A 14,095-nucleotide genomic window follows, 5' to 3' on the forward strand; every position below is an offset into this window, starting at 1 on the left:
AGGAATGGGTACCTCCCTGTTTCCGAATATATGCTAGAGCCGTAGAGTTGTCGGCGTGAACAGCAACTGCTTGGCCTGAGACGTGGGCCGAAAAATCCTGGAGAGCAAGGTGAATGGCCAATAGTTCCTTGGCGTTGATGTGGAGCTTCTTCTGTTCAGTAGACCAAACCCCTGACGTCCTGAAGTTGCCTAGATGTGCTCCCCAGCCAACATTGGACGCGTCTGAGAACATCTGCAGAGATGGTTGTCTTGGGAGGAGATCTAGACCCTCTGAGTCTTTCCAGTGATTTCCACCAAAGAAGATGTCTCTTGACGTCAGGGGGAATGTTGAAGACCGTGGAGTCCAGTTGAGTTCTTCTGTTCCAAGCACTCTTCAGGAAAAACTGCAACTGTCTCATGTGTAGACGACCTAACTTGACGAATTGCTCCACTGACGACAGAGTTCCCAGGAGAGCCATCCACTGACGGGCGGAGCAACTGTCCAGGAGGAGAAACTTCTCCACCGTAAGAAGGCAGGAGGAAACCCTTTTGGGGGACAGAAAAGCCCGAAAAGCTAGACTGTCCAGAGTCATCCCCAAATAAAGAATCCTCTGCGAAGGAATTAAGCTCGACTTTTCCGTGTTTACCAGAATCCCTAAGGCTCGAGCTAACCTTAGGGTTCTGTGAAGGTCCTCCATGCAGCAGTCCCTTGATGATGAACGGAGTAGCCAGTCGTCGAGGTACAAGGAGATCCGAACTCCCTCCAGGTGGAGCTAATGACCTATCGGGGCGAGAACCCTGGTGAATACCTGCGGGGCTGTCGATAGGCCGAAGCAGAGAGCCCGGAACTGGTAAACTTTGTCCTTGAAAACGAACCGAAGATACCTCCTGAGTCTTGATGTACTGGAATGTGGAAGTAGGCATCTTCCATGTCGAGGGTCACCATCCAATCCCCTTGAGTTAGAGCCTGAAGAATGGAGCGGTTCGTTTCCATGGAAAACTTGGTTTTCACTAAGTACAGATTGAGAGCGCTTACGTCAGGAACTGGCCTCCAACCCCCTGATGACTTGGGGACTACAAACAGGCGGTTGTAGAATCCTGGGGTTGACACGTCCTGTACTTCTTCGATGACTGTTTTCCTTAAGAGACACTGGACTTCTGTCTCTAGGGCCGAAAACTTGACTGAGCCTCTTGAGTATGCTGTCAAGGAAATGGGAGAAGTGGAGAGAGGAGGAGGTTGGACGAACGGAAGGCGGTACCCTAGCTGGAGCACTTGAATCACCCACTGATCTGCACCTCTGTCTCTCCATTCCTCCCAAAAGAGACTGAGTCTGGCCCCCACCAGCGCATGGAGGACAGGGTTCGTACTTACTGGCAGGACGACCTTGGGGCTTAGAGGAGAAATTGTGACCTCTGGAGTTGGAGCAGGGCCTTGCGTAAGGTTTGGGTCTGGAGTTACGAAACGGATGTCTGTTAAGAGGAGATACCATCTTGGTCAAAGGAGCGGGAGCAGGCCTGGGTTTGGCGGAAGACATAGACAGGATGTGTGACGTTGTCTTCTTATCCATGGCTGAAAGGACGTCTTTCACTACTGCTTCTGGGAAAAGGCCTTCCTTGTCAAAAGGTGCGAACATCAAGGCTGTCTTTTGCGAAGAAGTCACAGCCTTAGATAAGAAAGAGCACCAAGTCTTCCTCTTCTTCAGAGTGGCCATGGCGAAGAGGGAGGAAAGTTCGCCTGCCGCATCATGGATAGCAATGTTGGTGCAGGTAAGGAATCCCGTGATTCTCTCCAAGACATCTGCGATATTAGCCTGCTCAACTTGTTTAAAAATAGTTCCCATCGACCAATTGAGAAAACTGACAATCTCCAGGAGCTTGTAGAGGTTCTTGGAAAGGTGTTCTACATCCAGGGCAGAAAAGAAAGCCTTGGCAGCTTCAAAGGAAATGCGTCTTGAACGGTCCACAAGGGAGCCAAAGTCCCCTTGTGCTGAGATTGCAGAGCCTAGTGAAGGAGAAGTTCCTGTGCTGTAATAATTTTGCCGCCTTTTCGACAGCTTTGAAGGAGGGTACGCAAAAGACGCTTTACCAGAGGATCTCTTAGCTTCCAACCAAGCCTCTACCTCCTTCAAGGCTTTCTTGGAGGCGGTGGAGAGTACTAATTTGGGAAGGGAAGTGTCAGGACACTGCTTTCCCAGTAGCAACGTGGAAGTCGTGGAAGAGGGGGCTGTCGGCTGAAAATGTTGAGGGACGACTGCAGCAGAAAGTTGAGCAGAGAAGCGTAATGAGAAGAAGGCACTGAGTCAACGGGATCTTCCTCTTCACCAGAAAGAAACGGTTCCGTGCCAAGATCGTCCAGGAGTTGAGGAAGAACAACTTCTTGGTCCCCAGGAATACAAAGGACTTTGCGGACTAACTTTTCTAGCTTCTCTTCGAGCAGACTAGATTCCTGGGAAGGTGAGAATGAAGCCAAAGGAGCAGACACTTCCTGTGTAGGATGAGGAGGAAGAGGCACGGGAACTTGAAGCAGATCCTTCTGGAGAGGGCTAGGTATCTTGACTGACTTAGGTGACTTGGGAGAGAGCGTCTGAAATGCATCTTCTTGATCGGAATCCCATGCTGAGTAACCAGGTGTAGGGCTAGCTGTCCTTTTCTTACAGAGTTTAGGGTCCCTACGGCAGGAATTATCAGAAGATTGCCTCTTTAAGGGTCGACTACTCTCATCTGAAGAACTTACCCTTAGGGAGTGATGTTTCGAAGCCGAACGACTTGATGAAGAATCTGGGGACACGATCCTGCGATGTCGATGATGGCGAGAAGAGCGACGAGTCGATGGAGAAACACTACGCGAACTTGCACGTCTACGACTCTTCGAAGCCTTGCGACATTCACTTTTGCGACTCCTCGAAGCTTTTCGACGCTTCGACGAGGAGTCAAGCTTACGTCTTTCAACATAAGGACTAAGGCTTTTCGGTGCCTTAGAGGACAAGCCTGCTCGTGGGCAAGAATTTCTGACCTTTTCGCCAGCACCGGACTGTCTTCTAGCCTCAGAAGGCGAGAGGGACAGCTGCCTTTGCTCAAAAGAGTCAGAAAAACGAGCAGACTCGCCTGAAACACGATCACGAACAACACTGTTATCACTAACATTTACGTCATTACCAACACTAACGCCCGGACTATGGCGCGAACGCACTAAACTTAAGACAGAATCCATGAAAACGTTCATATGCACTTCCATTTGAGTTCTGAAAAGATCAAATTCTGATTTATCAGCCTCAAGGCTGGGCTTAGCTTTAGGGAAAACATACTGGGAAGCTGGTGAAGAAGAGGGGGGAACATGAGAAGGGGTAAGAGCAGCGGTAGAGGAGGGAGGATGGGAGGAGGAAGGAACAGCCGGTAAAGGGGATGACGCTGACGCCACCCGCGAAAAAGTTAGCCTAGCTTCCTTACACTTAAAAGCCTTCCTATCCCTATCCTTAACCAGCTTTACCTGATGGGAATTGTACGTGTGCCAAAACTCCTGGCTCCACTCAATACACTCACTGCATGTGTTCTCCTGGGAACACACCTGACCCCTACATGCCGTACACAAAGAGTGACGGTTGTACTTAAGTTTAACAAATTTGGAAGAGCACAAATTCCCTGCACAAACTCTAGATCCAGAGAAGCTGGAATCCGACATAGCTACCTATTTCACAGAGATAAGCTAGCTAGATTAACAAACAAGACACTGAGTACTTCACCAAAAAGAGACACCAGAAAGAAGCGCATCGAAATGAAGTTATCCAAACAGTTTGAATCGAACGGACGCGCGAGATGCGCTATCATCACTGCTGCTATCCCAAGGTAACTATAGGCTATTGGCTGTATAAGTCACTGTATATTGGGCATCCAACAATCTTCACACACATTACGGCAGCAAAATGTAATCATGATCATTAAACCCTGCTGTAGGGACAGACTATAACCATCCTTACAATATATGTGCTTTTCAACTGCATGTTTTCAAAGTAAGTAAAATTACACCTGCAACATATTTCAAATAAGTGAAATTACACCTGCAACAACATTTCAGAATCTATGGAATTAAATATCTGGTTCCTCAATAGTAATTTGGAAAAAAAAAAAGGTCCTCCCCTCAGTTGTCCAGCCATAATATTGTCCAAGTACTTATCCCCCAGCAGATGGCTCCCACTCAGGAGGATTCTGATGATCATCCTGTCACCCATGGGAGTGATAGACTTTTTGTGTCCAATCAATGACTACATCTCCCTTCCTACTTTTATTCTGCCTACTCTTCTATTTGAGAGTAAAGCAAAAGTATCAACATGCAAGTCCACTGATGAATATACTGATTAAATGATCAAGATGAATTATGAGTTATGCAAACCTACATATTCACCCAGTGTGAAAAGTATGTCGATACATCTTAAAGGGGCATGAGTTCCTGATTATGAAAGCTACAACCAGCCTTTCTCTAAGTTGGAGTTCAAATTACACTGGGGATGGTCAACTTGCTACCCATCTATCCTGGCAATATGTATTCAATACCATAACTTTATTCAAAGATCAGTATACAAGGAGATCATGAGTATTGATTAACCCTTAAACGCCGACTGGACGTATCATACGTCGACTAAAATTGTCTGTTGGGTGCCAAGTGGACGTACCGTACGTCGACTACAAAAAATTTCAACCTTCTGTCAACTCTGACTCGACTGAAATGGTAAAAAAACGCAATTGTAAGCTAAAACTCTTACATTCTAGTAATATTCAATCATGTACCTTCATTTTGCAACAAATTGGAAGTCTCTAGCACAATATTTCGATTTATGGTGAGTTTTTGAAAAAAAACTTTTTCCTTACGCCCACGCGGTAACTCGGCCGAAAATTTCAGAAATTCTTTCGTCATTTTGTCGTAAGTTTTGCACTGTTTTATATTAGCCGTTACATAAAGTTTTATATGTGAAAGTGTGTGCAATTTCATGTAAAATACAGCAACATACAACCCATGGTTGTAGCTTTTATCAGTTTGGAAATATTTTCATATAAACCACGATAACTGCCAAAATTTCAACTTTCGGTCAACTTTGACTCAACTGAAATGGTAAAAAACGCAATTGTAAGCTAAAACTCTTACATTCTAGTAATATTCAATCATTTACCTTCATTTTGCAACAAATTGGAAGTCTCTAGCACAATATTTCGATTTATGGTGAATTTTTGAAAAAACTTTTTCCTTACGTCCGCGCCAGAAATTCTTTAAATCACGTTGTCGTAATGTTGCACCATTTTATATTAGTCGTTACATAAAGTTTTGTATGTGGAAATGTGCGCAATTTCATGTAGAATACAACAGAAAATAACTCATGGTTGTAGCTTTTATCAGTTTTGAAATATTTTCATATAAATAACGATAACTACCAAAATTTCAACCTTCGGTCAACTTTAACTCGACCGAAATGGTAAAAACGCAATTATAAGCTAAAACTCTTACATTCTAGTAATATTCAATCATGTACCTTCATTTTGCAACAAACTGGAAGTCTCTAGCACAATATTTTGATTTATGGTGAATTTCTGAAAAAAAAAAAAAAAAAAAAACTTTTCCTTCGTCTGCGCGTAACTCGGCCGAACATCTCAGAAATTCTTTAAATCACGTTGTCATAATGTTTGCATCGTTTTATATTAGTCGTTACATAAACTTTTATATATGAAAATGTGCGCGATTTCATGTAGAATACAACAGAAAATAGCTCATGGTTGTAGCTTTTATGAGTTTGGAAATATTTTCACATAAATCACGATAACTGCCAAAATTTCAACCTTCGGTCAACTTTAACTCGACCGAAATGGTCGAAAAACGCAATTGTAAGCTAAAACTCTTACATTCTAGTAATATTCAATCATTTACCTTCATTTTGCAATAAATTGGAAGTCTCTAGCATAATATTTCGATTTATGGTGAATTTTTGAAAAAAACATTTTCCTTATGTCCGCGCGGTAACTCGGCCGAACATCTCAGAAATTCTTTCGTCAAGTTGTCGTAATGTTTGCACCGTTTTATATTAGTCGTTACATAAAGTTTTATATATGAAAATGTGCGCAACTTCATGTACAATACAACAGAAAATAACTCATGGTTGTAGCTTTTATCAGTTTTGAAATATTTTCATATAAATCACAATAAACAGAAAAAATTTTACTTTCGGTCAACTTTAACTTGACTGAAATGGTTGAAAACTGCAATTGTAAGCTAAAACACTTACAGTCTAGTAATATTCAATCAATTAGCTTCATTTTTCAACAAACGGGAAGTCTCTAGCACAATATTTCGATTTATGGTGAAATTTTGTAAAAAAACATTTTTTACGTCCATGCGTTCACTACTTAATTCATGCATCATTTTGTGATAATATTTTCTCTGTGTTGCTTTGATCGTTTTACAATTTGTTATATACCAAAATCATCACAATTTAGTGTACAATACAAAGAAGAAAAAAATAACCCGTTAGCTTTAACCGATTTGCTCACAGCAAGCGCGATTTGTATAAAATTATATATGAAAATTTTTTTTTTGCGCTGTCATATATTTCAATATTTATATATGATAATGATATTTTTTTTTTATTTCTGATGGTTGCATACTAAACTTCAGGCAATGACAAAAAAAAAGGAGCCAAAAATGAACTCTTAATCTTAAGAACTAAGCGTCCTGTGATTTTTTGAAAAAAAACTTTTTTTCCGCTTCGGCACTAACTCCCGAACGCTGCCGGCATACGGGAGACGTTTTTGTAAATAGAGGCTCGGCGTTTAAGGGTTAACATCAAGAGTAGGGGCTCTCTCTTTGGTGGATGGTTCAATTCTTGGCTTAAGCTGCAGCATTCTTAGTATAGCTCAAGTAAAGTCATGGAGGATATTTATGGACAGCATCCATCAAGTAGTACAAAAATAAGCTTTCCTAATCCTTTCTGTAAATACCACTAATTTAATACAGAATTCACAACTCACCTGAAAAAGTATTTCCAATTATGCTCTAGTAGACAACGTAGCAATTCAAATAATGGAGATTTGACTTCTGGAGAAGCTCTTTCTGATACAAAAGGATATATGTGTTCCATACATAATGTGATAGTGTTAGGGATGAATCTTTTGAAGGACTGACCAGGTTCACTTACAATGAGTTCAAGTAGCTTCAAGAATCTGAAAAAAATGATTGATCAGGATGTTTACTATAGAAATATTTGTCAAAAACTAAATTTTTCATAAAACAATTAGTTTTTCATATTAACCCATCACTTATATATAAGCAAACATTCGTGTAATCAAACAACCCCACGTACTGCACTCTTTTTCTCTAACACTAACAGAATAAGATGGGTGGCAGCATGATGCATGTGCCACTGGAGCCTCAGATACCTATCAATCCAGTGCTACCATGCTGCCATGAGTGCTAAAGTTCAAGTAGACTTGAAGGATAGATTCCAAGCTGAAACAGAGACCCTTGAATTGGAGTCCTCCTTCCGCACAAGCACTTGCATGGCTGTGTACTAACTGAGAAAACAAAAGAATAATGCAGGTAGGCCTAGAGCATGATGCCTTCCTCTCGCCAACATAATCGCCACTGTTGCCTCCAGACCATTTAAGTATACTGCCTCTTCGGAGAGCAGTACAAAGTGATGTGGAAGAGGTATGCCTCCTCCTATATGCAAGGCTTTGGTTTGCTTACTTTGTTGGCCCCCCAAAAGTTCAGGAGGCCCCACTGGCATCTCTCTTAATAATGTTATTACACAAGCATCACATTAACCCTTTAACGCCGACTGGACGTATTTTACGTCAACGAAAATTGTCTGTCGGGTACCAAGTGAACGTAAAATACGTCGACTACAAAAATTTTTTTTAAATATTCGCGGAAAAATACTTATAGGCCTAGTTTGCGAAAAATTTTAAATCACACGCCTTGAGGGATGCTGGGAGTTCACAGATCACGCTGTTGTTTTGTTTACAAGCGTGATCCAGCTGCATATCTTGTAATTTCTTTCTTCTCCCACTAGAAAGCATCAGCGACGCATCTCAGAAATTCTTTCATCACTTTGTCGTAATTTTTGCACCATTTTATATTAGCCGTTACATAAAGTTTTATATATGAAAATGTGCACAATTTCATGTAGAATACAACAAAAAATAACCCATGGTTGTAGCTTTTATAAGTTTTGAAATATTTTTATATAAATCACTATGTGCCAAAATTTCAACCTTCGGTCAACTTTGACTCGACCGAAATGGTCGAAATGTGCAATTGTAAGCTAAAACTCTTACATTCTAGTAATATTCAATCATTTACCTTCATTTTGCTACAAATTGGAAGTCTCTAGCACAATATTTCGATTTATGGTGAATTTTTGAAAAACACTTTTTTTTACGTCCGCTCATTACGAATTCATGCATCATTTTGTGATAATATTTTCTCTGTGTTGCTTTGATCGTTTTACAATTTGTTATATACCAAAATCTTTGCAATTTAGTGTACAATACAACGAAAAAAAAAAACTCATTAGCTTTAACCGTCTTGCTCACAGGGCGATTTGTATACAATTATATATGAAATTTTTTTTTGTGCTGTCATATATTCCAATATTTATATATGATGATACTTTTTTTCATTTCTGATGGTTGCATACTAAACTTCAGGCAATGGCAAAAAAAGGAGCCAAAAATGAACTCTTAATCTTGAAAACTAAGCGTGCTGTGATTTTTTGAAAAAAACTTTCTTTCCACTTCGGCATATGGGAGACGCTTTTGTAAATAGAGGCTCGGCGTTTAAGGGTTAATTAGTTTAACCTTACTACATAGTTTATATGCTTTCACTGCATCATCTTACAAAAAATTTGAAGAAGGCAAATTGGTACAAAATGCTATAAATAACACAACCACCATATATAATATTGAAAAGGAAACACAAGATAATACATAAAGAAGAAGACACTAAAATTTACTCAAAATATGCCTTACTACGAAATCCTAATTTATCCACTGATGACAATGATGACAGCATTTTCTTGTTTTTAGAGATTAAACATATGGAACTATTTAGCTACCATAAAGTTATCTAATTAGAAATAATGGGTTTGTTGTGAAACAAATCTCAGAACATCTCCAAACAAAGATTAATCTCTTGAAAAAATCAAGTGAATAAGATGATCAGAGTTCTCAGGACTATTATCATGTACTTGACCATCAAAGAATATCTCGAAATAGAAAGAAAAAACTTGATTTCTAGAGACAGAACAAGCCTAACATTATAAACACTAAACTTACTTCTCAACAACTCTGACTGCTGGTGGGTTGTGGGTGTTAATGGCAAGCTGGAGGTGATGACGTGTGGTAAAGACATCGAGGAATGTTTGTATGGTGGCTTCTACCCGCACTGGACCTAACTGTACTCTTAGCACCTGCATTACAACCACCATCAAGGACAGGATTTCTTCACACACACCTATTCAATGAAGGTACAGTAAGAGACAAATTAATTTTTAAGAAGGAAATTATTTCAAATTTTGTATATACCAACATTTTCCTATGTAAACATACAAGGACAACTGTAACTGCAAAAGTAACAAGAGAAAAATATAAGTCAATGTCACAACAAAAAAATATTTACTTAAGCCATTCACAAGCAAGCTATCACACAAATTAAGAACTGATGAGAGGAGGTGACAGTTCTGTGAAACAATTATGCCAAAAATATTCTAAACTCACTTGCATGCTGTACATAAATTGGAAAGAGAAGAATGGCTTGATGTATCACATCTTGAACACACTGGTAGTACAGCTCCCGACTGGATTTGTCTGTGCTGTTCAGCTCACCAACTTGATAGCGCACCACTGAGAATGTATCACACAGCTTCTCAGCCACTGAAATTAAAAAAACTAATTTGGGCATACAGTAATCCCTCAATCTTACACGATTCGATTTGCGCGAATTCACAGACGCGACATTTGCGAATCCTCGAGAGAGAAAAGAGAGAGAGTGGAGAGATTAGGGTAGGGTTGCCCTTACTTAAGAGACTGAAATTATTTATCAATTACAGTATTACGGAAACAGAGGATATCACAAGAGAGAGAGAGAGAGAGAGAGAGAGAGAGAGAGAGAGAGAGAGAGAGAGAGAGAGAGAGAGAGATTGTCCTTACTTGAAATATCAAGTTAAATTATTTATGAATTATTACGGAGACAGAGAGAATAACATGAGAGAGAGAGCGAGAGTGTGTTATTCATATGTTAGATATCAAAAGATGGAAATTCATGATTTATGAAGGAAAAAGGAAAAAGAAAGAAAGAGCGAGAGAGAGAGTACCAGAAATCAATTGACATATTTGACAGCTTTGCCCTTGCTCCTCTCTTCAAAGGTTTCTCAAAAGATTGGGAAATGATATTTGTTTGGTTAAAATATCACATACTTTACTACAGAAATGTATAAATTTTGTAATTACAGTATTATTATTATTATTATTATTATTATTATTATTATTATTATAACTGTATTATTATTATTATTATTACTATTATTATATAATAATAATAATAATAATAATAATAATAATAATAATAATAATAATAATATAATCTTATTAATACTTGAAAATCAGTACTTATTATTAGGTAAATTATTTATTTATCAACAAAACAAATAAACATATACATGTAACCCTAATTTTTTAAGGTTACATGTATATTTGTTTTGTATGATAAAAAATGATTTACCTAATAATAAGTACTAATTTTCAAATATTAATAAGATTAAAATTAAATAATAATAATAATAATAATAATAATAATAATAATAATAATAATAATAATAATAATAATAATAAAGTTTTGTTAAAGAGAATGGCAGCTTCAGTGGAACTGATTTTATATATGGTCTTCTCAATTCTTATTATTTTCTTCTCGTCAGGGCTGATGTTTGCTAATGACTGGCCGATGCTTCCAAGAGGAGCAGTGTGAGAGAACTCTACTGATGAAGGCACTGATCGCAGTGAGCTTGTGATCCTCTGAAATTTGCTGCTGTCTGCCAGTATCTCATCTAACTTGTGGTGGTATTCTTTAGTGCGGATGGGTACAAAGACATATGTTTTATCAGCCCGACGGACGGTGACATCCTCTTGGGCTTGGAGTTCTCTGGCCGCTTCCCTTAGGCGCCTGTCGATCACATCACTCTTGTAATCACCACTTTCTGTGAGGGCCTCGGCCAAGAGGAGGGGCTGGAGGGCATCCGTAGTACGTATGGTACCTTGATCTTCATGCTTGTGTATGGTGTCCAGCAGGTGCTAGACTTCTAGGCATTTCTCCATGGGCCTCGGTCGGGTAGAGGAATGACAATTAAGTCCCATACATAGGATTCTGTCTTGTTCGGCAGTAGGTACACAGTCTTTCAGATTAATGTATTCTTCTCTTTTCTGTGGGAGCCGCAGTTTTCCTCCATTAAGGGCGACCAGTTTCTTCGTTATCGTCCTCATTCTCTTTTCGGCATCCTTCTTCTCCAGGTAGTGCAGGCATTCCACGATGGCGCTGGGGTGTGCCCTCTCCTGTGGGAAATTATCATCTCTATTGGCCGTTCCATAATTAGCATTTCTTTCCCAGACACTCAGATGGGCTGCTACACGGTTACTGCTGCTACTGCAGCAGAGGTTGTCCCACTTGGCATGCAAGTTCTTCAGCTCGTCATCGAGTGTAACTCTGTCTCATTCCTTCACTGAAAGCTGATGTTCAGCTGAAGCAGGGTCCTCCTGAAGCTCCTAGTGCCCGGGTCTTCCTGTGCAGATGGGTCATGTAGCCGTAGAGTAGTATATGAAGGTAACAGACCCTCTTTCAAGCATATTTTGTTGAAAAAAATGGCAGCATCAGTGGAATTGACTTTATATATGGTCTTCTCAATTCTTCTTATTATTTTCTTCTTGTCAGGGCTGATATTTGCTAATGACTGGTCGATGTTCAAAGTCTAGATAAGGAATTTTTTTCTTGAAATATTAATTTTTATTGCATACAAGAAATGGAGCAGCAAATTTCAGAGGATCACTAAGAACCTGGTGGATGACATTAAGTGCGAGGCTAATAGGATCATCAAGACTGTCAATGCAGCTTCCAACGCCCTTCACCTGCTGCCGATCGTAGGGGACTACAACCTTGGCTACATATACAGGAACGTCAAAACCCATAAACCAGCAAACCCGTTACGCCCCATTATAAGCCAGATTCCTGCCCCTACGTACCAGCTTGCGAAGAAACTGAATGCTATTTTGACTCCTTATTTTCCAGATGACCACAGTTTGAAGTCCTCTGCCGAGTTTATAGAAGCCCTGAAAACAACACCCCGGGAGGAGTTATTGCATCGATGGACGTGGAGTCCCTCTTCACGATGTCTCCGTGGATGAAACAATCCAGATAACTCTGGAACATGTATATAGAGATGACTCTAGCCCCCATTAAACATCCCCGAGCATGCCCTCCAAACATTACTCGAGATTTGTAAAAAAAAAAAAAAAAAAAAAAAAAAACAAGGCCCCTTTCTCCACCCACAGAGGCCACATGTCCATACAAAAACATGGTGTAGCGATGGTTCTCCCCTCGGAGTACTTTTCGTGAATTTCTACATGGGTGCTGTGGAACGTCAGGTATTCATCACGATCGAGAAACCGTCAATATGTCTGGCATATTGATGACACCTTCATAAATGCCAACATAGTAGAAGAAATAGAAAACCTGCGACAAGCCTTCAATGACCACAGTAGCCTCAACTTTACCACTGAACATTGCCATGATCATCACCTCCCCTTCCTTGATGTCCTCGTTGAGCAACAAGAGGAGCGCTTTGTAACGGAAGTTTATACAAAACCCATGAACATGGGCATGTGCCTGAATGGTGGGAGTAAGTGTCCAGAGGGATACAAGTGCACTGCAATCAGTGCCTTCATCAGGAGAGCTCTCTCACACTGCTTCTCTTGGAAGGGCATACACACCAAACTAGAACATGTTGGCCAGGTTTTAATTAACAATGGGTATTCCAACCAGGACATCACAAAATGCATACGAAGGAGTACTGATAAATGGTACCTGCAGAAGCCTCGCCCTGCCACCCTTGAAGACATCACTCTCTTTTACAAGGGAGTGTTTCACAGGAAATACAAAGAGGACAAGCGAGCTCTTCGCAGTATCACAGAAGGAAACGTCAACCATATGGACCCTGCAAAAAAGGTTAAATTAGTAATTTATTACAAAAGCGGCCTGATCATGAAGAACAACCCGGTCCCTCAGTGCAGGACCCCCTGAAGAAAACCAACATGGTTTACCAGTACAAATGCCCTAGTCGGGAATGCTCCAGCACATACATTGGGATGGCCACAATGAGATTTTTAAGGAGGATTTCCTGCCACGCTTAGGAAGGTGCCATCCATAATCATGCCAAGAATATTCACATTAGCATAAACTGAAAGGGGGTAATTCCCAATACTGGAATTATTGATAAGGTGACAGACCACCGCCTCCTGGAGGCCCTACACATCGGAAAGGAGAGACCTAGCCTCAACACCACACAGGAGATGTTCCTCCTCCCGACGGTGGCACGTAAGGCGCCGCCCACCAGCACCCCAGAGCCGGATGAACGATCCAATCAGGTGGTACCCCCATCTACCAATAGTGTCCGTCCCTAAACCCTCCCTGTCTCCGTCTGCACACGGAGACCAGTGCGAGCATCGACCTCTGGGAGAGAGTTTGGCCCAGGGGCTTAATCCCCTGAATCAGCCAATGAAAATTCAACCCTCACAATACGGGACACCCAGGACACTATAAATGCTGTCTGACGACCCCATTCTAACCAGAACAAGCCCACCCTTCCTTGAGAATGAACCGATGATACGGTTGGAAATTCTGGAATTCCACTACACCCTTAGAACAACGGCGAAGATTCTACACAAGAATACGACAAATCCTGATTCCAGAAACTCTATGGCAATCAAACGCCGCTTTCAACTTCCATTTCTTTTTTGCAATAAAATTTATATTTCAAGAAACCAATTCCTTATCCAGATTATGAACATTGGCCAGTTATTAGCAAATATCAGA

The 14,095-nt window shown here is 40.5% G+C and overlaps 1 protein-coding gene across 2 annotated transcripts in view; it reads right to left on the bottom strand.

The window, feature by feature from the left end:
* Positions 1-14,095, bottom strand: part of ebo (ellipsoid body open) — a 96,738-nt gene that overhangs the window by 24,910 nt on the left and 57,733 nt on the right. The window contains exons 17-19 of one of the 2 annotated variants that reach the window (XM_067134239.1): positions 9,736-9,891; positions 9,295-9,472; positions 6,988-7,179 (exon numbers count right to left, since the gene is read on the bottom strand). In XM_067134239.1, coding sequence (XP_066990340.1) covers positions 6,988-7,179; positions 9,295-9,472; positions 9,736-9,891 — 526 coding nt within the window. Of the gene's footprint in view, positions 1-6,987; positions 7,180-9,294; positions 9,473-9,735; positions 9,907-14,095 lie in introns of both variants that reach the window. The other variant, XM_067134230.1, reaches the window with a different exon arrangement.

Source organism: Macrobrachium rosenbergii, chromosome 3 (genome assembly GCF_040412425.1).
Source record: "Macrobrachium rosenbergii isolate ZJJX-2024 chromosome 3, ASM4041242v1, whole genome shotgun sequence".
NCBI classification, from domain to species: Eukaryota; Metazoa; Arthropoda; class Malacostraca; order Decapoda; family Palaemonidae; genus Macrobrachium; species Macrobrachium rosenbergii.